The following is a 26,760-nucleotide window of genomic DNA, read 5'->3' as shown; positions in this document are numbered from 1 at the left end:
ATCCTCATGAGGGGAAGCCAGCTAAATTTCGAACTCATCCAAGGTTCCACTCATTTTTTACCAGTATGTTCATTAATCTCATTCATTATTTTGTCACTAAAACTGAGGCTTTACTTGGATCCTCTATGCAGAACACATTTAAAAGACTCCCAAGCTCCCTTAACTGGTTCCCCTGCAGTTACAATGGATAATAGGCATCACCATAGGAATTATGTTTTACTATCATTTCGTATCAAATGTAAAATACAGTCAGTATAACAATACATAATCCTTTTTGTCTATTCTAGTATTCATAATTACTTTTCCCACCTTCACTTCTTCATATTCCCTAGTTCACCCTGTTCACAGCTCATCACCCCTTGTACACTACATTATTCCACTTTTCTTTATCCCATGCATGCCTCACCTTTCTGAATGTTTAGGCTCTTAATAACTCAAAGCCTCTTTCAACTCATCCTTCCATTTCTTTTTCACCTCGTTCCCTCCACATCTGACATGTATATCATCCCGGTCAATCTTTCATCATTCATCCTCTCCATATAATGAAAACAATTCAGCACACCTCTTCCATTCTTTTGTATTCAGAGCCTAAGACTTGCATCCATACAATGCTGTCAAGACACCAGTGATTTGCTTCAGCTCCCCTAGTTCCATCTGCTACTGTGGAAACTCCAGTTATCTAAAGCACTCCACTTCCTCCAGACTCTCCCCATTCAGAAACACATAGACCAACCCATCTGAATCTCATCACCTTACTTTTATTCACATTAGCACGTCTTTCTCTTTTCATGCATATGATGAATGCAAATACTCATGAGGCATCAAAGAATATTACCTTAAACAGGATTTAGGTGTATGTTGAGTATCATCCATCTGTTTCTCTATTAGTCCATCTCTTAGCAGCATACCTTCAAAGTGAGTCAAGTCAAATTCATATACAGTGTCTAGTGTTTTTAAGAGCAAACAGTTGGTTGAAGCCTTGGGGTCTGTTAAAAATGGAAGTAGGTGAGCACATTAATCAAATGCTGGAGGGTTACAATACATTAAGTGCTATGTGTGTTCAGCAAATAAATCAAAAAATATCAGATCTTTGAAGAATAAGAATTTTTCTTCTTACTTTCACATTTGTTCACTGTTTTCCCAGTTAGTAAGGTGGCACCAGTAACAGATGAAGAAAAAGCATTCATTCATTCACATTCATCCTCTAGCTGTCATGTATAATGCACCAAAACCAAAGCCCCCAGTCCACAATCGGACCCCACAGACTTTTCCATGGTTTTCTCTGACTACTTCATATGCCCTGATTCAGTCCAATGACAGCATGTTGACCCCCATATACCACAATGCTTGATTTGTATGATTTATCATAAAATTATCAAAATAACTTTGACCCTAGTTTGCTGTGTAATGAAAGGTAACTCAAACAATGATGTCAGTCACTGATGAATCTCCTGCGTCTGATTTTGAATTCTCCTCGACTGTGACAGGATATTGGAAGACATTCAAGGATTCTTTTGATGGAAAGGGATAGTTAGCAGCTAACACTTTCTGTAATCTATAGTTAACAGTACATTTATCCTTAAATGTACCATAGACAATTGCAAATTATAAATGGGGTATACATGCATTAGGAAAGTATCAAACAAAGCATGAACTTTGAATGTATTTAAAAAAGTAATGAAAAACTTACACTTTCTCAGTCACATGAAAACTATAAAGGCACTTCAACAGTATCAACATCAGTCACACCCAAATGTTGTTACAAGTTTCTATATACAGTCATACACAGTTTGCTTTAAAAAACGTATTATTTCTTTGATCAGGAAGTAATCTAATGAAAAATACATAAATGTTATGAAAATCATCAACATACCCAGTATCACATTCTAGTGAAATCACTTCACCATAATAACCTCCTGTTTTCTAATTTGACTCCATACATGGTCGAAATATTTTTTTCAAACAAGCTGCAACTGAACACTTTCACAGACTAGATTGGTTTAAGAATAATATGTATATTGTTCAACAAAATTTCATAAATAGAATTTAAAAACTATTCTTAAAAGAATGGTACAGCTTTTGTCTTTCAAGGTATTGAAAAGAATATCTTGGCCAGAATTTATTTTACATGAGAATTAAACTCCTTATCAATAATGCCCAATTTTGCCCCTTCTACTTGCTTAGCTACCTTAAGAATACATTATCTTACCTTCCTGCCCCAAAATTCTATTCTGTAGGGCTTTTATATTACTTGCGTTGACACTTGCTAAAAGTAGAAACAAAGGTAGGAGCCATACAAGGATTTTTTTTAAAGGCTGTCATCTGTTCCTAATGCCAACATTGTTTTTCAGAAAAGGCTAACAGGTATAAAAAAAATAATGGTTTTTCACTGATAAATTAGAGCACCTCTTAGTAGTAGTACTGGCTTCAGTGACTAGTTTCAGTAATAGAAATACAGTGATGGAATGGTAAGATTATGTCATGGCTAGTAATGTGATCACAAGGTGTAAAGTTAAAAGTAGCCGAGGCTTCAGTCACTAAATTAGGTTCAGTAAGACAAAGATACACAGTGTAACCATAGCAATGTAACAGAATACATAGAAATATTAAAGGAGAAGTAGTAGGTAGGAAAATTAGGTACAAGCATTGGGTAGAAGTAGTCTGTAGGTACGTTACGTAGGACCTCTGCAGACACTGCCCTAGAGTTACCCTCTGCCAGTGACCTGTTCAGGGTGAGGCACTAAAGGCAAAGAAGCAGCACTGGAGTTCACGAGTTATGGAGATTCTATTGCCATGATCATCCCGTTGAGGGAGTTCTAGGCATCAGAGATATAGTTAAACAACAATGAAATGGCAAGACTGATAATGGCTGGCAAGATGAAAGCTGGGTGAATAATTAAAGCACTGGAAAGCCATGACATTTAAAGGATGTTACTGTATAAAGATGATTTAAGGTTAAAAGGACAGCCATGAAATAAGACAAGAAAGAAGGATTTAGAAAAAAAAAAAAAAAAGACTGGTTATCAGTTCGAGCAAGAAGCATTGTTTATGTCTCAAAAACTGGACTCATAGCCCAAGATATAGGTAGACGCTGACTCAAATGAAACAGAAATTACATAAGCTGAAACATTATGGTATATCATGTGATTAAGACCCAACAACGGAACTTCAGCACTACCTATTCAAAGAGCCACACCAAGTGGTGAAGCAAATAAGACCAATAATAAAGGGAGAAAGATGTCAGTCTCCAAGTTTATGTTCGTATAACAAGAATTTTTAGCATTAGTAAGGTTAGTTTAAACATGAAATAGACTTCCCAATTAGAGAATCATTTTCTTTCTTCAAAATATTGAAAGTATATCAAACTAACAATTACATAATTAAGAGTACCATATATGACATGTATCTCTGATCATAAGATTAACTCGGTGTATGATCACAGACATTATTTTTAAAGATACGTTCCAGTAAATCCATTCCCTATCATCGAGGTGTGTTGGAGTAGTTACCACAGCCTTGTTTCCGTGGTAAGGAGGGGTTACTGGGACCACGAGGAACACTGGGGTCAGTTAATGCCAAAAGAGTGTCAGCCTGAGCTGCAATAAGTGTTAGTGTGTCCACAACTGTTGAGAATAGAGTAGGCTGAATCAATGGTGATTGAATAAGAGAAGCCTGGGCAGAGAGAACAGATGCACAGTGACGAACTGCAGTCACTTGTTCAATTAGCATCTGACATCGCTGATGACATTCGTGCAAGCGCCCTCGAGCCTCTACCACCCAACCTTCAGTCACAACACGCAGATCATTTTCTTGGCTTACCTGGTGTAGAAGAAGAATGTATGATGAATGAGAAGAAAGTTGATCTTAGAAGAAAATTAAATAGAATTTCATAGTTATCCATTACAATACTCTGCCTACATATAAAAGTCTTGACATCTGTTCCCAAACATACATAGCCTACTGAAAAAGAGAGGAAACTGATCCACAAGTTGCATTATCTTTTTTCTCTCCTAATTTTATTTTAAATGTTGTGCATCAATGCACTAACAATGGAAAATACATTTCATTATTCAGTACAATTATATGAATACCTTATGAATTTTTCCATTCATTTCATTATCCAAAATTAAACTAAAAAGTCTTAACAGATAAAAATAACCTTTCTTATTCAGTATCCTTACTGATAGAGTAATTAAAGATAGGACAGACATATAAGAAACTGAACCAATTTCACAAGGCTACTGTTCCAAAAGAATCCCTAAAGAAACTATCTATCTGTATCTCTGATATCTGTTCCCAACTGGAACTTCCTCAAGGGGTTGGCCAATGCAACAAAGTCTCCATAACTATTAAACTCCAGTGCTGCTTCTTAAGCTTTAGTGTCTCACCCTTAATAGCCCATTGGCAGAGGGCAACTCTAGCACAGTGTTTGCAGAGGTTTCCATCTAATGTTCTTTATGACTACTTCCACCTTATGCTCCAGCCTAATGTTCCTACCTAATGCTCCTGCCTAAATGTTCCTACCTACTCCTATCTATCGGTCCTACCATTTTGCCAAAAGGCAGGGCTAGCGCATAGTAATCACCACAGGAAAATCTAGTTATGAAGAACTAGCTGTGTGAATTAAGTTTGTCGAATTTTATGTGTGACAAGGAGAGGTTGTATATTTGTGGACAGAATGCCAGTAGTCCATGTCAGTGTGTGTGAGGCAGAAAGAAAAGACAGCCATCTTGGTCAGAGGAGTGCAGCTTGACAATAACTAAAGTGCTGGCTTACTATGCAGCCATCACTAACCCTCCCAGTACCTAAGTAAGGAGTACTGGTAATAAACCTCTCTAGTCATTGGCTGCCTATCAACTACTACCTGCTCCCCAAGAAACACACCAAGGATATCTATACACTGGTCCAAGCAACAGTAAAAAATCTTGAAATAAGTATAATTATACTTACAAATGTAGTTCATTATCAAAAAATTCTTGGCATATATAAGCAGGCAGATACATACAGAAGAAATAAAAAGCCACATGTGGGAGCATCAGTGATGCCCCTACAAAAGGCATAAAAGTTTCACATTAGATACAGAAAGAAACTTTCCGCTTACCTGAGCTTTTGTTTGTTGAAGAGCTTGCAATGCTTCTGTTAGTTTCACTCCCAGCTCCTGCATTTCCACTTCTAATTTATCGGCATAAGCACACTCGGCAGTACTTCTTAAAGGTGCATTACTGTGCCAGCGAGCAATAGCCGAGGTCATCTTCCTCCGAGGGCCAAGTTTTCTGTAATTTCATGTTTGATTAAGAAACTGCATAAAAGTGAAAAAAAATTAAGTTACCACAGGTGACAGTGCTTCATGCCAATAAATTTTGCCATTTTTATTCCATTTTCCACAACACACCTATAACTTGAAACTTGTTTTAATCAAACATGAATTCACCCTTGCTGTCAACACTTTCAGAATAGTTATATGGAAAGGATATATAAAGGCACCAGCTGCATTAATATGACAGACTAACAATATAGGGCTCTTTATTTGAGATATTAGATGCATTCCTGAAAAGTGTTGCTATAAGTGAGCTACTTTAAACGAAGCCACCTTTACCAAAGACTTAATATCATAAAATGGGGACACATTTCCGGGGAATATTTCTGAATACATTTTTCTAATACACATCGTTCTGTGTGTTACTCAAAAATATTAATGATTACTGTCATGTGGCTAAATAAACCATCTTAATTACATCAGTCAGACTTCATCCACTATCTTACTTCATTAACACATCCAGTTTTACATCAAAACATAGGTTATCTATTTTTTTTTCATGTTACAGGTACAATTACACGATATTAGCCTTTTCTAAAATAATTCAGCAGGGTTGTAATAAAGTTTTAGTGAGCCAACTCTTTGATACTCAGCTCTAACTCAACAGGTGGGAGAGAAGTGAGGGGAGGACTGAAGCATCAGATGTTTATTTACATTAAATCCAGATGCACTGGCAGATGAATGCTATATTGGACAGATGAATGGTACACCAGTCGCACTTGTACATAATTCAAAGACTGAACATTTTAATGTAGGTTTCTAATGAGAAGTACCCATTTTTTAATCTCTTGGTGTGTTAATAAATGAATTACTGAATTGTACAATTTTATGAAAATTATGTGCAACAGTTGTAAAATAAGTTTGGTTTTAGTATGATAATTTAAAAAGAAAATTTTATAATCGTGCAAAGGGCAATGTGCGAATCAAAACAAACTTCTTGTGTGTGCATTACCATTATTTCTAGGTTTTTAATTATGTACCAATAATACACTTGCAATGCATTTGTTCGTAAGAAAAGTGGCCTGGGAAGATAACTGAACAAATTTCAGTTGGTATCATGTTAAAATAAGTCTAGAGGAAGAGGTAAGGAACATTACCCAACTACAATTACATTCTGGGATTCCATTGGAAGTATTAATTCATGGATTATAAATTCTACGACAAGCAAATCTGGAGCTACTTAGGACATGGCCACATTAAATAAGAAGCCCCTGAATACAGGATCATACTTCCTTTACTAAAATGAAATTCTCTAACTGCAAAAACCATAAATTTATACTGCATAGTCATTGCAATTTTTTCCAATTTTTGAGATTCCAAATTTCCTCTCATTAAAAGCATTAGGACAAACAACTGTAATAGCTTGACTGAGCTGAACAATAAATAGGATCATACCTTCTTTAAAGACATGAAAGATGTCATTTTCTAAAACCACTTACATAAATTCCTTCCAACTTACTGAATTCCACATTCCTTTAGGTCTTGGTCTGTTAGGGTGAGAAAGATTTTGAGGTCCACGTCCTGCTCCCGAAAGACACCCATATAAGTACTCAGTCCTATTTGATCTAGTAAAGTTTCCAAATCAGTTGGTTGAACATTTGCTGGAAGAAGTTATGGTATTAGTATAAACAAACAATTACACCTGAAAACTAACATCTTTTATGTTGTTTCCTATTTCTAGGATCAGCATGGTCAGGAATTTACTATGATATGGTGAATGGCTATATACCAATCACACCATACCAAACCTGACTGGATCTATTATCAGAGGAGAATGAGATTAGGAAATATGACAGAACACTGATGGGGAAGCCACTCCATCAGTAACTACTGCAACTGAAGAAGTTTAAAAGGCAACAACTCATACAAAACCCTATCAAAAAGAGCTGGAGACGCTAGGGTCCATGAGAAAAAGTCACAAAAATCCCTTAGGTAGGAAGAACAAAGGCAAGCAGGAGAAAAAAAAACTGAGTATTTAAGACAGTGAAAGCCATATTCAAACATTACTAGCTCACCATTATCAAGAGAAGGAGCTGCACCTCCTCTACCCCTGGGTGTTTGGGACTGCTGATGATGTGTTCTTCTTGCCTCCACTGCTGCTGGACCATCAAGAAGGCTTGGACCATTCAATCCTAGAAATAATAAAAAGAATTATGGTACAGGAGGACATTTTAAAAATTCAATTTACCTGTAAAGCCAACAGGGCTTTGAAAAAAGTAACAAAAACAAAATCACTTCTGAAAATGGAACTGCATTGACTCTGCCTTTAAGAAAGCTCAAGACCTAGGTCTTTCATATTTCAAGAAAAGAGGACATTATACTTTTAAACACACCCAGATGCAAATCAGTTTATAAAGAAGTAAGCTGACTATCATTATGTGGTTCCTTGACTATGTCAAAGACACAACTTGACATTAAAATCAGTTGTAGAATACACTTTTTAAACTGAATATAGTGTCAGTGTAAATCATGAAGAACCTGACAAGCATTTACAGTGTAGAAATAGTATAGATAATAAATGAATGAGACCTGGAATATCTGTAAGATAGGTGGTGGAAAATATGGAGCATTGTGAACAATGTAATCTTCATCTGTGAATAGTCAGGTATCAGAAAATTGCAAAAGTAGAGAGCAGGAAACTCTGAATGCTTATTTCAAACATGAAATCTCCTAAGATGTCACTGTACTCGCAGAAGAATAATTAAAAACTGGATTTTCTCCAAAATGGAACTTCAACAAAAGTCCTGGTGATTATATTGTATACAAGCATGTGCTTACTAGTGCTCTAGAGTATACAAGTTCTTTTTTCAATGCTAGTGTTACTGAAGTACAAAGGTTTGTAGGTGCTAGTGGTTTTATGTTGTTTTTGTTCATGGTTTGGTATAAAAGCTTGATTTCTGGTTGAGGAAACAACTCAGTGTATGATTGTTCAATTGTGAATGGCTTATTTCTTGATACTCCGGAGCTTTTGGTGAAAGTGAACATTACACATAACTCTGAATACCACTTCTGAACCTCCACAGAATGGCAGTTGTTGCTGAGCTGCCCTGGGTCAATCCAGCATAGGTTTGAATCCTAGTCAGGGAAGTTAGTCCACAGTCAAACCAGCTGTTCATCCTTCCCTGTGGGGCTGTTTGATAAATAAGGTATATGGCTTAGGCCAAGATATATATAATATAAATATGAGAAAAAGAACTGAAAATGGTAATGTTAGGTCTGAAAAGAAAATCAGAATGCAAGTGCCAGCATGCTTACCACCTCATGTGTGCCTTGCAGTTTCAGAATTAACTGCTGTTGCTTCAATGAAACAGTCAGTTAGTAAAAAGGTCAGAGTCATTGGTCGGCTGTGTGAATTTTACCCATTTAGGGATGTTGCTTTTCTGGAGTCTGTCGCAGAGGCAGAAGGAATTTTCCATATCTTGTTAAATGTTGGGGCTGTGGACCACTTTTGTGTCCAAAATAACAGTCAGGTTGTCGTCTTTGGAGAACTAAGTTTGTTAAATGGATTCCCACTCCTCACAGCAAAGATTATCCGTGAATATAATAACTTGAACTTGCAGCAATATAATTGTGCTGTTGAGATCATGCGCCGCCGCTTCCCACACATCCTTAAATAACACGCAAGTCTCCTGGTCATTTACATTTTAATTTTAGTGATTGAGTAGTTATTAAATATTTTAAGAAATCATCAGTATAAGAGTTAAAAAATGTATTTCATTGTTGGTTCTGTGATTTAGTCAGTGAATGAGCACAGGCAACTGACCCATGAATCTTCAAGGAGATTCTTACTCCCTGTCATGAGAACTACAATTTTATCTAATACTAGAAGTTTTATATTATATAAAGAAAGACACATCAAAAGTTAGGGATCTCTTGACTATGTATTTGCATGAACTTGCCCATCAATGTAAATTTGCTCATTATTCTGTCCATGTTCACCATTGTGATCTCTTAGAATATTGCCTGGCACAGAATCATCTTGACCATATTAAGTGTAGTAAACAGTTGCACTGCAGTGAACATATGCAAAATTGGGAGCATTGTGAGCAATATTAGCAGGTCTGGAGCTCCTAGTGATGATCCACTGGAAGACCAAAAGCATCTGTATGGTCCCTTAGTGGACACAAAAGAAGATGCCCAAGAGGTGCACAGTGAAAGTTCAACAGAAGTGACAATGATAATTGGAGAAGAATATGCTTGTCATGAGGAATATATGAAAGAAAAGAAAATGAAGTAGATTTAAGTGTGAAAAAAGAAAAACTTCTTGATGGAGGAGAGAATGAACCTGTTATAGGTACTGGAGAACTTAAGGAGAATCAGCCTCTGTGGATGTAAAACATGTTGGTAATTTGGTAATGAGTTAAAACAAGCATTTAAAGATGTTCACAGTGAACTTCTCTGCTGAAAGTAAGGGTAAAAATTAACTCATCGATATACATAAAGGCTCTTCTCAGTTCAGATTTTATGCTCCTGAAAAAGCCTTTTAAGATTATAGTCATGACAGAAGAGATTCTGAAGGCATATTTTACCATTAAAGAATAAATGTTCTTCTCGTAATGATAGTATACTTGTAATTTTAAGGATATTGTTTTTAAGTACCTGTAATTTTAAGGATATTGTTTTAAGTGAAATTTTAGATAGAGAGTTTTCTGGAAAAGAGGGAGTATTTTTCTGTTGGTTCAAAGATAAAGACTTAGCTGTTGATGAACCTGAGAAAGCAGTTGCTGATATTACAGACTGTAGTAAGAAAGAGATCCACATGTTGGACACACTAGAGCCAGATTTTATGAAAGTGAACTTACATGTCAGTTTTGAAAGTAGCACAGTGAAGTAGTACAAATATATGTTCAAGCGTTCTTTGTGAAAGTGATGAAAGAAGTTATCATAACAGTTTGGTGAAAGAACATGATTTTTGCCTCAACAAACAGATTGAGTACTAGGGATGTGATAAAAAACAGAGTTGATTATTGACTAGTGCTGATGAACAAGGTTTGAAAACACACCATTTCCTGCATTAGCACCAGGAACAGGTAGAGAAAGGCCACATTCACTTGCATCCATTCTTGAAATGCCATGTGCAATGCACCGAATCCACAGCCACATATCCATACACACCATTATTGAGATGGCCTTGATTAGGGCACTCAGATGCCAGTGCCATCTCGGCTAACATAAAAAAATAAGCATAAAGCTTGCCTTATTACAATACAGGTATCCATTTGCCTTGTAACTATTCAGTTAACCAACAGTTCAGTAGAATGATATGCACTCTAAGTAACTTTCTTGTGGGAACAAAATGAAACAAGAGACTGCAATGAATTTTACACTACTTTCTCTACGGGTAAAGTCACTTATCTTTACATGAATTAGCATTCCCTAAAGTCACCCACTGGAAGACTAATATCTTCAGTTCTCTTTAGGGCTCTTAACAGTCTAGCCCAGATTTTGCTTCCTCATTCTAGCATACTTTTAGATCCTCCCAACTGCAGGTAGTCTTCCCAGTTTATTGTACTCTTCACTAACAAATCTCATTTATCTGTACCCTGAACATGAATTATATCTTCTGTGATACATCATTAATGTAAATACTAACCACAGATAATGTTGATACACCATCTCAATTGCATTCTGCAAATTAAATACCTTGAAGACCCCACTGAGTAATAGCAGAGGCAATAGCACGAAAATCAGAATCCTGAGCAATTCTGGCTGCTGTATGTCCTTGATGATTTGTGAGAGACACCACAGCTCCTCCTCGTAACAATGCTGTCACCATTGTTGCATCACCCAGCTGGGCTGCATACATAAGAGGTGTCACCCCCGTTGCTCGCTCACTGTAAATATAAAAACCATGTTTAGAAGGAAAATTAAAGATGCTTTGGAGGCTTAGGGTCTGAACATGCAGGAGGGTGTAAGACATACAAGGGATAGAACAAATTGGAGTATTGTCATTCGCAGGGGACGACATAATGTCACTGGGCTGAACCAGAACATGTAATGCAGCTTTTCTTCATATATTGTCCCAAATGAAACCTAGATAGGAGTTTTGAGATGTCATGTACTTTCTGCATACTGCATAAATAAGAAATGATTCTCTGTCTTCTTATTAGAATTAATTCCATTCCCATATACATAAGATGGATCACAAGTGTGTGGCAATGCACCTTCAGTGGGAATTAATATTGCAGAAATAGAGACCCCATTCCCAGGAGCTCTTGGAATCGAAATCCACTTTCTTACCAAAGACAAATCAATCATCATCTGCTCTCCCATTTTCTGTATACCTGTACCACATAAATGTTGAAAGCACGGATTCCTCAAATTCTGACCTACTGTTGTGCACATTCAAAATATCTTTTCCTGAGACATATCCTCTACAGCTCTATGCCTCTGGTGTGCTTTACCTTCTTTCTAATTTCCCCATCAGGCAACACTAACCTCTCTTTTCTTTTGCATATCATGACAACTGCTGCTACATTGTCACACTTGAATCTTATGTAAGAAGTATCAGGTACTCTATATGTTCCCTCACATAAATGTTTGCCATCTCAAACAGACACAGTCTTACACCTCTATAGCCATTCCAGTTAAATGACTCACTCGAAGTCGCACACAATTCACAACTTCATCACCTATCTACACTACTTCCAAACTAATATTCTTCATTCATTCCTCTCATAACATTCATCTCTGCTATGTGAATTCATAGACCATAAATTCAGAAAAAGGCACAACACCTACATCTAAGATAACAAGATTTCCTAACATCACTAAAAGCAGAGGCAACCCCTTTTTAAGTCCTGTCTTCATGTAACTCACCATAAATTAACATTAACTCTATACTTGACTAAAGTATCAACAACACTGTGATGGCCAGAATTAACTGCATGGAAGAGTGCTGTCCAGTCACGATAATCTCGAGTTTCTAAGAAGCTGCCAGCCTGAAAGAATCGTAATTATCGAGTTTATGAAATAAACTTAATTAACTTGGAAAAAATAAATCATAGGTGAAAAAATTGTAACAAAAATAAAGAGTACAGGTGGGCAGATAAAAATATTTCTAAAATGAAAAACAAAAATCCGAAATGGGTTCTAAGGTAATTACATATTTAACCACATATTCTTACCTTATTTACCATTTCCTGCTTTAGTGAGGTACCATCAGGAACTGGTGTTCCTAAACTCCACCTACAAGTGGCTACACTGCAAGTGAGCAGCCGCCCTAAGTGAGGCTGTTTAATACCATCATCAGTTGGAAGAAAGAATACAGTGTCATTGAAGACCATTTTTCCACAGAGGAGTCCATCCCACTGTATTTCCTCATGGAAGCAGCCTTGAATTTACAAGAGGCCGACGACGGGCCATGGCAATGCATAAGAATGCTATAATGATAATATGTATACTACCATCTATCTCCTGCTTGTCCTGTAAAAGGTGACTAAAAGGGAGGGCATGGGGGATTGGCTGGCTTGAAATCCTCTCCTCCAGATTTATTACTTTCTAAAAGAAGTAATACAAGAAAAAGCAATGTGAGTACTTCCTATCTTAGGAATGCCTCACAAGAGCAACACAAGGCAAGCCAGTATAAAATGAAACAAATTATGTATTTACTAATGTTTGATCATCCAAATAATCTAATTTGGATGTCTACCTTCCTATTAGAAGTGCTTTTTCAACAACTAATACTGTAGTGCTTTCCCATGGAAGATTGAGGGCTACAGCCCCCTGTAAGATTGGGATTTATATAGTGCAAGAATCATTCTCAATTTTTTTAGTAAGATACTACTATGTTTTAGGCACACTGATCACTTAAATTCCAAATACAACTCAAAAAAGTTTAAAGCATGCACAGTAAAAAGTAGTTTCTTCCTAAATATTTGATAAGAATACAGTAGTATGGCATATAACAGCATCAAATCACCCTCAGACTTTATTAGACTATGGTTTTGTTTGTTTAGACGCACTTTAATAATGGCATGTTCACTAACCTTTATCAACATCTCTACAACATGGTCATTTCCACACATAACTGCTAGCATGAGAGCATTGCAACCACTGTCATTGCGGATGTGTACTGAGGCATTAGCCTCAAGAAGAAGATTGATCACATCTGAATGGGCATAATAAGCTGCGTACATCAGTGCTGTCCATCCACCTTGATTCTTGTGACTACAGGCATTCTTATCTCTGCAAGTATTTCCATTATTATCCATCAAGAATCGAGCAATTACAAAGAAACTTGCATCAACAAATAAGATAATCTTAGACATTTTCACACTGAATATCAAAATTATGAAGCCTTCTGGCTAAGTAATGAAAGTTATATCAGCAAAGTAGATCCATAACCTGATAAATACTATTAGTCTTGTAAAGGCACAACTCGTGGCATTTGAGAAAAAGTTCCAATACTTATTTCTAAGGAAAACAGTACATGACAGTGTCAAAAAATGGAGAAGGCAGAGGTCTTTACTTCAAGAAAAAAAAAAAATTCATACAATAAAGATGGAGTACTAAAATGAAGGTGACCTGACTCACTTCATAAAGAACCTCTGAGTAAGTATTCAACACATTCATTTATACCCAAATTCCTTTCCTACCTTGGCAAAGTAGCATTGGGAATAGACAAACAATGGCCTTGTTTATGCAAATTTAATCTTTAGCTGTCATTTACAGTATACTTCACTAAAACCATCAACTATATTCAACAGACTAACTCCATGATTTCCCTTGACTGTTTCACATGTCCTAGTTCAACCTACTGACTGAACATTATCTTTCCTCTATATAGCTCATAAATCTAATTAATTCTATCCCATATAAATAATCAGTCAATTAATTCTGCCAAGTGCATGTCACTTGTCCTCCTATTCATCATCTCAGAAGGTCACTGATACTCTTCCACTCCACTTCTCACTTTCCCTCTTTTTCTGGTTTTGATTCTTTCTCTTGTCCTGTTGTCACTTTATCTTGTATTCCTCCAAATCATTCCTAATTTTTTTCCATTCAAAGAATGTCTATATAACTTTTTTCCTTTCACCACCAATTTATCCCCTTATTCCACCACTCGCTGCCCTTTCTCATGTCCATAATCCACCTTCCTCATGCCACACACTTCATCTGCACACGCTTTCACTCCCCTTGTTCAGTTGCTCACATCTTATTCCCTTTCTTCATTTAATATCTCTTGGTATCTCTGCACTTAGACCATTTATCCATGCTACTAACTTTCACCTCTTCTTTCATGTGTAAGTGATATCCACTTTTTGGTCTAAAATTTCATTAGTTTTTGTGCAAAATACATATTCTAATGAACTGCCATATGGTAACAGACACTGAGGAGTGCTAACACCAATAATATTGTATTACCATGAATGAAACAATAAAAATGGAACAACATACTCATATGTCATCCAGCATTGATGGGATGACAGACTTAAATATCAGTATGACCAAGAACATTTTTATAACCACTGTCATAATAATAATAATAAAAAAGACAATACTTATTTTACTTTTTTTTTATGTTTTCATCTCCCCTATCCACACTAAGGAAAGATGGACTTTTCTCCCAATCCACAGTGAACAGGTTGAGAATTATCATGATAGTTACTTGATAATGGAAACCAAAAGGGATCATTATTACATGTCCCTTACTCCCAAGTGTTATTCAAACAACTTAGGTGATAATACTCCAGCTTGTTGGTTATCTCCAAAGTCCATTTCTTGTCAGCTGCATACACATAAGATTAATTATCTTAATATTAAGAATAGAGGTATACGTTAGGATGCATTTCATTGTATATTCTCTTGAATAGCTGTTCCTCAGCAGTTCAGCCCAAATTCCTGACACCTTCCCACTAATACCTCCAACCTTGCCCTTGGTGGAAAGTTCTTGGTTAATAGTTGTGAAACTCCAAATACTGCAGAGAATGAGACATTTCAAAGTCTGTCTGTCTGCTCCTTATCTTCTTAAGCTTAAAACGTTAGTTATTAAGATCACACCCAAGTCAGACAATGCAGTTCAGTGTAATTCATAATGAAAACTTTTACTGAGTACTTTGCTATCTCATCCCTGGGGATGGGAAAGAAGAGATATCTCCTATGTTATTTCCTATATGTTATGGAGGAGACATAAGAGAGGCTTTTATATTTTTCAAAGGTAGCGGTAAAAGGATGGAAGAGAGGACTTATATCAAAAGGCTGGCATCTCTTCCTGGTGCTACCTTGTTAAGGCTGGAAACAGGAAGCTGGCATAGAGAGGAAAAACTGCTGACTACTATAAATGTCTAGGTTTTTTTAAACCAGAATCTTACAAAATACTGCAATTTAGATCTGGCTCTCAGGTAAACATTATGAAAAACAAAATTCCTTAGGGTACAAACTCTTTAATAACATCTTTCACACGTTGATAGCATCCAATACTTGCAGCTGTGAATATGTCTAGTAAAGGGGAATCTCTTTCATCACATCCTTCTTCTCCAAGCCACACTGTCAAGGGCTTGTCATAGAAACTCTTCTCAGTCCATGTCTCTTCCAACTCAACCATAGCTATCTATTTCTGGAATAAAATAAGTTCCACCATTACTACAAACATCAATTTCGGGCAGCAATGCACTTTAAGTACAAGATGGCACAGCATATTTCCAAAATGTTCTTGAATTATCATTATTCCTTCCTAACATCATGATGAAAAACTGATGATAAAAATATGAGCTATTTTATGCAATACAGTATCTTTGCATCCACATTGAAATAAATACAAAGAGGTTATTTCAAAAAATGTTTGTGCCATAGAAACATAATACAAAGAAATCATTAAAAGTAGTTTTTATTTTTTGTCTTGACAAATAGTTTATTTACTCTATCTCAAACAAGGGGATGTCACATGGAAGGTAACTACATCATTAATATTCATGCAATTAACCACCATGGTCTGTGACAATTTATAATTAACATATACAAAAGTAAAAAAATAATAGAATAAAAAATTCACAATTCATAAAGTTACACAATTCTGGCACATAATGACAGATCAAAAAAGTGTGTAAAAATGAGACTCAGCATCCATTAAAATAAAAATTAATCTAGTTCATTTCAATAACAGATTTCTACATAAGTAATTAGTTCATATAAAATTCAATAATAAGATGATGCAATTATGCTACATTAAATACATAATCTCCTAAATTTAGACCTTACATAGGATTTACAGCAGTGTCCATCTCCATGTGGGCAACAAGAAAATATAAAAAAAATTTTCTCCTTAATTCAATGTTACCTTGGTACACAAAAGAAATTCTTAGAAAGCACCTGTGGACTTGGTCCAGTGCTGAGTAAGATGTAGAAGGGGTTGTGGTTGATACATCTGACAGCTCCTGAATTTCCCTTATGCAGTAGCCTTCTCCCTGCACTGACTTTAACATGGAATGAGACCAGAAATCTGGCAATTTTGCTCAGCTCTTGTTATTTCTTCCTCCACATTGGGAGAATCCATAATCACACAGGGTTTGTGAATGCCCTCCTATTATTACTTTAAAGGCAGACATGGTTAACACAACTCTAGAGTTTGTGAATGATTGTTTCTTAGTCCACTGAATGGTTAGCTCAAGCTAATATACTGATACTTGTGCTTATATCTGGTTCAAAGGCCACGGAAAGTATGTGGAGAATTACCAAGGAATTGGTTCGCATAAAAGACCTCCACCGTCACCAAAAGCAATCCCGTGAAAATGTACGAGCTCTAAATTGTTTAAACAGTTTGACTAGATGAAGGACCACTGATGTTTTGTTATTGCGATTAACCAAGAAACCTACAAGTACCCTGGATATGTTACGCTGTCATACAAAACTCTGATGGCTGGGGAATACAAAATGACAACCATATGTCTGGAGCTAGATGAAGAGGTGATAGGAGCATACACTGTCAAAATGCATAAAACAACTGAAAGGAAGAAAAATATATAGGGTAATGTATAATACCTGTGAAGAGGGCAAGGGGTTATAACTATATAAGCGAGAGGAAGAAAACGTAGGAGAAGGTTAAGTTCCCCCGAATATAGTAATTGAAAGGTCTTTCAATTACTGTGGAAATGATAACCAGATGATAATGTGTGTGCAAAAGGCATTCATAATTTCAAAGATATGATAATGGATTAAAAGATGGGACACAATACGCACTGCTCAATCCTGCAGGAATACAATTAGGTGTAATAGGTAATGCACCATTTGCTTCTTCAGAATCTGAAATATCTAATTCAGGAATGTAATTAATGTCTGTAAAATATAGTTCTGACAGCAAAGTAACTACTGCCTTTTAAGTGGATTGTGTTGAGGGCTATGAAAGTTAGGGAGAGTTAATAAATGTAGAATTTGGTAAAACATTAACAGAAATCAGTGCAAAGAACCTATAAACACCTTACCTTACACTCCTAACCTATGAAAGTTATTTATTCAACACTTACCGAGGCAAAACTTTGTTTTGCTACCCGTGACATAGAATATCGTTCGCTAGGTGGCTTGTTCGCTGGCAATATGAGAAAATCTGGTCTGAATATGGTTAGTTCGAGGAACAAATTTGCCAGCGAACGCATTACCTAAGAAATGGTGTTCACATGCGACAAGAAGGAAAATAAGCCACCACTATGTTGGTATATATCAAGTACAACGTTAAAGATTCAAAGTATATTTCGCCTGCCGAGGGTATTTAGGTGAGGTTTTACATGGGTTCAGATAATTTCTTGGTGTCTCGCGAAATTGTGCGTCATTTAATCCATTTCCCTTGCTCCTTGTTGCCGTCTTCACTATCGACTTACTGGCTTAAAATAATGATTTAAATCCCGGTGCGATTTTAAATTCGCCTTAAGCTATTCTTGCAACACAGATTCAAGGATATTTCAAAGATCTTGTCGATCTGTAATTTGGCTGACGTTTTACTGAATCTCTTAATAATGACAGAATTTACTACAATTGGCTAATCAATTGTTGATTAATGTACCTACTATAATTGTTTACAAACACCTGACTTTCCCCTCGCGGGTATTGCCATTAATAACCAAAGGGGACTGGGCGGAGCTCATGGACAGTAAGGTCACACAGCTGGAGTCGACGGCCATGTCTTTCTACTCTCTTACTTGTGTGTCGTTATATGAATGGCTTTAAGTCCATTATTACCGCGTTATCACCGCCATCCATCGGTTGCATCAGCTGATCGCCGCCCCGCCCACCTGTCTCACCCCCCGACACTCACCAGGAAAACCAGCCATTCTCAAGAAGAGCGACATCTATATCATATTCATATATGGGAAATATGTAGCTTCATAAGACTTCCCCTGAAAGTTTTCATCAATTTCTATCAATCCCCATTGGAATTATTGTACGCAAGAAGAATGAGGAGTAGTTATAATCTTATTTTTTTTCCACATGCGAAACATCTGCGGCAATGACAGCAAAATCACTTCTTTGTTTACATATTGCGGGAGACGTTTTCTATGAGTCAAAAGTGATCAATATTCGTCACTCATATTCACGATTTTCAGCATCAAAATGATCCAGATAGTTACAAGGTCAATAGTGATTATTATTCAAAAGGTAGGAAAGTCGAACTTTTTAGTAAAGGTAAATCATATTGCCTGGAGAAATGCAAATTATCTGATATCTGTAATCAAGGTTATGTTCCAACAATACAGTCACATTCATAAACAATGCAATATTGGAGGAAAATACACAATGACTAACTCTCATCGACAGAGTTCATGAATGTGTGATTATTTATGTACAAAAGCTCTCACTATAGCCATGAATCGAGCCCGAAACTCTTAAATGAAATCATATGGTGCGCGTTCGGATGCCCTAAACGCGCGTCACGTGACCGCAAACTGGGCTGTGATTGGTTGGTTGAGCTTCCGCCTGGAACAATAATATCCTCGGAACAAAATGGCTGGCTCAGTGGCTGATAGAGTGTAGTGAGAGGAGTCATGGTCTTTGTCTCAAATTTGTGAAATTTTTACACTATTGTTAGCATAAAATGTCAAATCCTACATTAAGAACACGTATATCACAATTAAGAAAACGGAAAATTACTAAAAAGAAAATAGTAAGGGGAGGAAACCCGTTAAATCAACGAAATAATGGTGAGCTGGTCTTGTTATGACCATTTGTTTTCGTTGTTATTGAACTAAGGTTGAGCAATTACAAGCTTTTATTTCATGCCGAGTATACTAGTAGAGTTGAATTTGATGTAGATGAGTAATGTTTAGCGAATTCTCACTAATGCACAAGTCAGTTTATGAAGTTTTAGTGATTATATCGTGCCAGACATTGATTTTTTTACGTGTGCAACATGAATGTTAGGTTTCCTGATGCTACGAGCCTGTGTCGCCAGTGTGTCATGTTTGTTCCAAAAAAAGAATTGTGTCACCATTCTTTTAGAATTAGGAGTCAGGCCTCCCCCCTAAGGTTGTGAATATATTTTGGAATGTGTTTAAAATTCCTGTATGAAATATGAATCATAATATCAGCATGAGACGTTAGCGATTGTATGTGTGAGTAATGAGATATATTACGTATGGGAAGGTTAAATTCCATGCGTATTTGTTAATTCACGTCCGGTAGTGTTGTATTATACTGCTCGAACAAACGGGGCTTGGAGATTAGGGATTGAAATTGATAATTTATGTATTTTTGTTTAGTTTGGAAGTAGTTTAATTGATTGATTTTTATTGGGAACTCGCATTAGTAACATGTTTGATGAACTGTGAAACAAAACGAACACGTGAAGCATGTATTGCATAGAATTCTTAGGGTAACACAGTGGAAAGTGGAAAGATTTACCTTTATTTTTTTAGGTAATTCATCAGTTTAGGTCTGCATCATTGTTCTTGTGCGTTAATGGGTAATTCTTTTTTCCAGTAACTGTTGTAAAGTATGGTTTAGAGCACAATGTTGTATTAAACGTTATTGAATACGGGGAAGTTAATGAGAAACACGTATATCACGAACAAAGATTATTATACTTAGCATGCCCTCATCTATTAGCCAGGATGATAGACATACACCACCATTAAATTCGTCTGCTACTGAGGATTGCTTGGCCACTCACTGTGTCATCTGTCTGTTGCCATCTGCAGCCTGCATAATGTTCAATCATGAATGCAACTGATATATTTTAGTTAGAATATTTAACTTTGATAAGATATATCTCGACTGCTAGGGATGTTTGAATGAGGGGATCATAGTGTCCTGATTTTCTTTAAAATTTTATTACTTTTATTAAATCCCACCATATTACCATACTGGTGTCTAGTAGGAATGTAAAGCTAACCCTACAAATCACCTGTTGTGTCATAATTAATAGTTATACATACTTTAGATGCATATCAATTCCATACATTTATTGGAAATGATTATGGAGGGTGTTGATATGTAATGTAGTTAGAATATGATTTAACAAAGGACATTGAGTGATACAGTTACAGAACTTTAGATATTAGCTTTACAGTTAATTGAATGTTACATGCAAAAGTACATAATGGAAAATGCAGAGTTGATTTTTTTTATAGTAACCGTCTTGGCATAAGCAAAACATGCCTGTACCTTGACCGTTTTGGATGAAAGGAATAAAGTGAAAGAAAAAGAAGGCAGAAATTTATCTAGGCTTGGTGTTTGCAAACCTGTCTGATAAAAGTAGGAAGAGGGAAAGACAAAGGGAAGATCAGAATTTTACAGCTTAGCTGATTGAGGGAAGGTTTCGTAATGGTTAATCCAAATTAGTGTGGTATTGTTAGGAACACAAAGAACAGCCTCATTTTCACACATTCACTCTCAAGCTGTCATGTATGTCACTCCATATCACAGCCAACCATACAGAACAAAAATTTATGTAGATGTAGGGAATATGCTTGTAACAAAGCGACAGAACTAACAAAAACTCCACTTAATTACCCTAGCAGTCTAGATTTATCTTAATATCTTAATGCTTGGTATTCTTGTTGCAATACACCAGTCACACCCATGATTGAGCATTGTGCAAATCCTGCCAAATGTCAACAAACAGACAAGTGACCAAGTAACCATTCAATCCCTAGTAGAACTTTAGTATAATGATGGGATATCTTTACTTGTTACATATTTTAGCTACCACAGTAGGTGATGTTTTCCAGGGTCCTGTTGAATTTATGCAAGTGTTTTACATGCTTTTGCTGTAGTTAACCTCACATTATCTCTGATATTCTTGATCCCTAATACTGTTGCCTTATCTGATGTAATTCAGTAAAATTTGATGCCCCAAATCATGCTCTGCAGCTGATATTGTGCTCTCTTAACACATCATTAGCATTGCAGAACAAATTCACTCAATATTCAAAGCTTTGCTTTGATGCAGAGCTACATTTGACTCTTACCATTAGGTAATCCTCTTGTAAGACTACAATGGAGAGGGCTTTGAAAAATCAGGATATGGAAGGATGGATTACCATGAAAGTAGAGGAAACCTTTAGAGAAATGTACCGAACCTGTAGAAGCCCCACCTAGCAGAGATTTGCTGTAATTTCCAGTGTTACTGTTCAAATACACCAACTGTTGTTGTATCTTCTTACCATGAAGTGGTGAGAATAAGCTTTGGAAGTAGCATGTTTATGTACAGATTCAGTCTTAGCAACTGGATCTAAACACAGGATGATAATCACATTTTTTCAAAAAATATCAAAAATAGAGTAAGTCTCAGCTGTTTTACAGTAATTAACCCAACATTTTTCTTTACCTATGTAACCTTCCATTCCATTGTCATACAGCACTTAGTATTGTAGTTTTTATCTCATAAATTCCTTAATGAATCTCTTTGCAAATTATTGAGGACTCTGCTGATGATTGTTTCTGTTAAATCCATTTGTTATTTCTTTGCTGACCCTAAACTGTATTTATCATTTATCTACTTTTGAAAATGAGCTTTCAGTGTTGAGTGATTTTCTTATGTAAAAAAGAAGTGCTTAGAGAATAGAATGAAAAGAACAGAGCATGATCTGGAGCTTTATGTTTCATTCCACAACATTGAATAAGGCGGTAATGGTAGGAGTTATGAATACTTTAGAAAATTAGATTGATTTACGTGAAAATAGTTTAGATACTTCTTTTTTTTTTCATCAGTACAGTCACTGAGAACTTCTCCAAATCTACCTTAGCTGCTAAGATTTGTATGTTGATATACAAGCATTAATGTAACCACTTGCTCGGTACTGCATTGCATGGCCATTTGTTGATATGGTAAAAAAATGGTGTGAAATTTGCTTGTTTTGTCTTCAATTTATTGATGTTTATTAGTAGCTAGAAAAGTGCTCGGTTATGGGTGTATTTCAACGAGGATATTAAAGAATTGAGAAAACCCTTTGTTACAAGGAAGGATAGGTAACTAAGGTTTGCCCATGTATAGATTACTTTATCTCATTATTTCTCGTTATTTTCATAGCCTTCACAATTATAGCCATATTTGATGTATAACTTAAGGTATTATGCCTCAACTCACACTCCACCACATCTTATTCGGTTCTTCAAACATTATTATCATTGCAAAACAGTATTGCCCAGCATCCAAAATATATTTTGGTGCAGAGCTAACTTGATGATATATTGTTTAATATATTTCTTTTGTTCGAAAGTCGTTAAGTTTTACATTTGAAGAGCTCACATCATTGAATTATGTATTGTCCGTAAGAGGGTTGTTAATTGTTATGATCTATACTACAAAATTTTATTATACCATGAGGATGACTGTAGAATTTATAGGAAATGAATACCCAGTTGCATCAACAAATGAACTGAATAATAGTTTAAAAACACACATACTGAACTGATACAATGAGTGTCGTGGATAGTGGCCCTCGATCTCGGCCAAGTGTGCAGACAATATGTGGAAGAATTGATGGTTGTGCTAACTTGACTCTCAGTTTAATCTTTTGTCTTTAGTGACACCAAGAAGTTTGAAGTGTCTGGCTACCTGGAGGATGACAGGGCCTAGTTTGGTTTACAATGCAGGATGTTGTCTACACCCAAGTTGATGTGCATCACCACAGTCTTAGTGTGGTTGATAGTGATGGTGTTGGACGTAGTCCACTCCAGAAGGTTGTTGATGATGTGCTGAGGGGTGCTGAAGTCAAGAGAGATGATAGTGATACCAATGATGGAGCAAACTGCCTGTTGAGGCAGTTACAGTAATCACTATTGATGTATTCAGGACAAGAATTAATTCATTAGTAAGGTCCTAAAAGTGGTACCAAACAACATTGTGGGAAGTGCTTGTAAGCAGACTTATAGAAAATTATCAGACAGATGAAATAATAGACGGATATACATCATTTCATCAGTCTTTGCTCACTCATTGTACTGTATTGAAATGATTATTGGGTGATGTTTGGTTTTCTGATAGAACCCCAGTATAGATGAATGTGTTGCATCAGAATAAGTCACAAATAAGGATAGAAACATTGAGATATCATGTAATAAGTGCATTATATTTGCTTTTAGACTAGTAGGAAGATTATACAGGATACAAAGCAATGAAAACAGCAAGTCTATTGTATCCTTTCAAGGCTATGCATTGAAAGATTGAAGAAAAGCAAAGCAAAGAGATTACCTTTTTTTTTTTAGCTACCAGCATGGCATGGACAAAAACATGCCCCAGTCAAAGGCCATCTCAGTTTAAAGGAAAACAAGTAAAAGAATGTTGAAATTAATCAAGGAAATGCAGATGTTTATAGACAAGATGGCCAAACCTTGGTGGCAGAGATACACTGGCAGCTCACAAGAGATTTTGCCAAAATGATACTATAGAACAAAGCAAGAGAGTAGCAGCATGGGAGCATACTGAAGGGGATGGTTCAGGAGAATTAATGAGTTGGAAGGCTTGAGAGTCCACTATCACTAAGAGTTCGATGAAGAACCACCCCAGATATATAAGAAGAAATCCATTATGTCTACAGAGGCTGAAATAGTGTCAATTATGTACAAAGAGAATTATATTTCAAGGCTATTTTCAGATCTATTGATGTTACTTGAAATTACTCTTAGTGGTAAATCATGCCTAAAGCTAACACTTCTGTTGAATATCACCATACTGTACATTACATACTAGTATGATCAAGAATGTTATTGGAAAAAAACAACATGAAGGTATTGTTTATGTTGCATGTTACTTTATGAGCTTGATCAATATTTTCCAAATGCCTTTATCTTTTTTTTCCCCAGGTCTCACTTCACTGTTATTATAACTTAATTTTTTTCAAGACGTAGTTTGTGTGCTGTTTTCTTCCATGCCTTATCATGATGTGTGATGGACCTCTTTGGTGTAGCCCTCTTGACTGTAATGCATTCATGGGCCACCCGGGGTCAAGCACATGGGTTTGAATCCTGGTTACAGGAGTTGGTTCACATTCAAACCCAGCTGTTCGTCCAGCTTTATGGGTTGATTAATGAAAATATATAGTATTGATTAGATGGCCTCGATTAGGGCCTCAGTTGCCCATGCTGTTTCAGTTAAAGTATTAAAAGAAAAAATTTGTTCAACTGTTTCACTCCAGTAAACACAATGTGGGTTGTTGGTTTGGCTACATGCCTATTAGACACTTGTTGTAGAGGCCTTCCCTTGTCCCTATGGCAGCTAATGGGCCTGTTCATTTAATCACCATATCCAGGTTAGCCAGGTTTACTTTGCAGGTATTCGTCTAGACCTTTTTTAAATTTGTCTCCTGAACAGTTCATAAGATTTTTAGTGGCTGCAGTTATGCATTAGACTGCTTTTAGCCTTGGATGATCAGCAGCATTTTTTTAATGTTATTGTGCTTTTTGCTTTCTGTGGTAATACTGTACTGTTTTGTACCTCTCATGCCAAATGGGTATTTTTTTTTTTTCAAATGTAGATTGAGAAGCATGGCTTCCAGGATTTTTCAAATGTGTTATACCTCACTTACCTATGCTCCAAAGAGGACAGCCTAACAGGTTTCAATGAAGGATTAAGGTCTTGAAGAGTTCCATCTCTGGTTTTTCCATTATTGTTTATAAGGCCCATAAAATCCAATCTGCCACCTCCTTTTTAGAGGAGGCAGATGTTGCTCTGATATGCATACAGATGGTGAGGTAGTCAGATGATATTATTCCAAAGTCTAGTACATTGCTTCTCTATTCATTTTTGTTTGGTGTTCTTTACTGATTTATTATTAATATTATTATTAGTTATTATTGTTTTATTATTATTGATATTTTTAACTTCCATTATAACAAAGAAGTTCAAACAATTCACCATTAAAAGAGCATGTTATGAGTAGTCCATAATATTTTATGAGTGGAGGCATTGGAAAGTGCTAGTTCTTCAATAGTATTTTTTTATCAGTTTGTCAAGAATCTTTGTAGAGACAGGCTTCATTATATATCTTAGATGAATTCCTGGAAAAGTATGACCTTAAATGGAACAAGGAATAGTAAATAAAAATTTTTGCAGTTAATGATAATGATATGGTTATGTTCTTGCGGGACATTTCTGTCCTAAAATTTTTTGGAATGATAAATAACAAATACTAAAACTTTTTTTTTCATGATAAACTTGTGAAATCAGAAATAACTGCTGGATATAAGATATGCTTGATGGAAATGTTTTAATATCTGTGACAAAGGCTTGCTAAGGTGTGGAATGGTGGAGATTTTCAAACAAAGGGGTAAGCTTCTCTGTCTATTCATATGAGGATAAAATTGTAGGAATGATTATGGAAGAGTGCTAGATCTTTTCAGACCTCTTTATCCGAATTATGAACATTTTTGTTCAAAGACTGCTAGACAACCTTCCTGAAGGTATTATATGTGGCTACGGAGCTGTAGGTGTCAGTTGTTTTGGTCAAATTTTTTTTTCCAGTTTTTTCCTCCTCATTTCTACACTGCTTGATTGCCATGAAATGAAGGATGTACTTTGATAAGATTTAGATAGTTACCTTTCTCCATCATGCATGCTTTTTCTGGAACCTAGCTGTCAGGAATAGCTAATGATATGTGGATATCATTTTTAGGGAGGTCTACACTTGTGGGTTCCCCTCTCTTGAACTTTACTATTGTACAACCTTTTAAACTAATGATTGCTGTCCACTTTTACAGTTTTTTCAGTCAGTATACTTCTTTTATCTAGCATTCTTATGCTAGAAAAGTACTTATTTACATCTTTTCTAACATTTTTGTTGCCTAATTTTATGTTAGGCATTTAGTTGTTCCATCCTGAATCTTGAAGAACATTGTATTGGCTGCATCGTCAAGCTGGATTAAAAACTTAAAGGCCACATCTATGTCACCTCTCACACTTCTCACTTCCTTGGTAGACAACTTAAGGCTTTAGCCTTTTGCCATAACACAGTTTTTTAATTCCTGTTCTATCTTTGACACCCTCCTCTGTGCCTGCTCATTTCTTTGTGCGACTT

At 36.1% G+C, this 26,760-nt stretch overlaps 2 protein-coding genes and 1 long non-coding RNA gene across 7 annotated transcripts in view; 2 read left to right on the top strand and 1 right to left on the bottom strand.

The window, feature by feature from the left end:
* The window catches only part of LOC139766344 (uncharacterized), a 79,461-nt gene extending 72,122 nt beyond the window's left edge, over positions 1-7,339 (top strand). The window contains exon 3 of the long non-coding RNA XR_011716857.1: positions 6,999-7,339. This is a non-coding gene — a long non-coding RNA (uncharacterized lncRNA). The remainder of the gene's footprint in view (positions 1-6,998) is intronic.
* LOC139766342 (ankyrin repeat and SAM domain-containing protein 3-like) lies at positions 1,653-18,470 on the bottom strand. Of its 3 annotated transcripts, none has more exons than XM_071694865.1 (9): positions 18,316-18,470; positions 15,700-15,875; positions 13,306-13,504; positions 12,137-12,258; positions 10,961-11,151; positions 7,333-7,449; positions 6,777-6,918; positions 5,102-5,273; positions 1,653-3,819 (listed from the first exon to the last, which is right to left on the bottom strand). In XM_071694865.1, the coding sequence occupies exons 2-9, from the start codon at positions 15,861-15,863 to the stop codon at positions 3,484-3,486; spliced, it is 1,443 nt and encodes a 480-aa protein (XP_071550966.1). In that variant the 5' UTR covers positions 15,864-15,875; positions 18,316-18,470; the 3' UTR covers positions 1,653-3,483. The 3 variants fall into 3 exon arrangements, with proteins under 3 accessions (XP_071550966.1, XP_071550967.1, XP_071550965.1); XM_071694866.1 differs by having other exon boundaries at positions 18,312-18,462; XM_071694864.1 differs by lacking the exon at positions 18,316-18,470 and adding an exon at positions 17,779-18,294.
* Positions 18,471-19,242: 772 nt separating this feature from the next.
* FBXO11 (F-box protein 11) overlaps positions 19,243-26,760 on the top strand; it is a 31,312-nt gene continuing 23,794 nt past the window's right edge. Inside the window, exon 1 of one of the 3 annotated variants that reach the window (XM_071694863.1) lies at positions 19,243-19,446. In XM_071694863.1, the coding sequence (XP_071550964.1) occupies positions 19,341-19,446 (106 nt within the window). In that variant the 5' untranslated portion in view covers positions 19,243-19,340. The remainder of the gene's footprint in view (positions 19,447-26,760) is intronic. The other 2 variants (XM_071694861.1, XM_071694862.1) reach the window with 2 other exon arrangements.

Source organism: Panulirus ornatus, chromosome 57 (genome assembly GCF_036320965.1).
Source record: "Panulirus ornatus isolate Po-2019 chromosome 57, ASM3632096v1, whole genome shotgun sequence".
Lineage (NCBI taxonomy): Eukaryota > Metazoa > Arthropoda > Malacostraca > Decapoda > Palinuridae > Panulirus > Panulirus ornatus.
This window is presented reverse-complemented; position numbering and strand designations above follow the sequence as displayed.

Bases quoted from the DNA above. Each gene is read 5' to 3' on its own strand.
- LOC139766342 (XM_071694865.1), bottom strand. From the start codon at position 15,863: ATGGTTGAGTTGGAAGAGACATGGACTGAGAAGAGTTTCTATGACAAG. The intron at 7,450-10,960 runs GTATTTAATTTG...TATTATTTCTAG, and splicing joins TACTCAGTGGGGTCTTCAAG to GATTGAATGGTCCAAGCCTT. The intron at 6,919-7,332 runs GTGAGCTAGTAA...AACTTCTTCCAG, and splicing joins AGCTCCTTCTCTTGATAATG to CAAATGTTCAACCAACTGAT.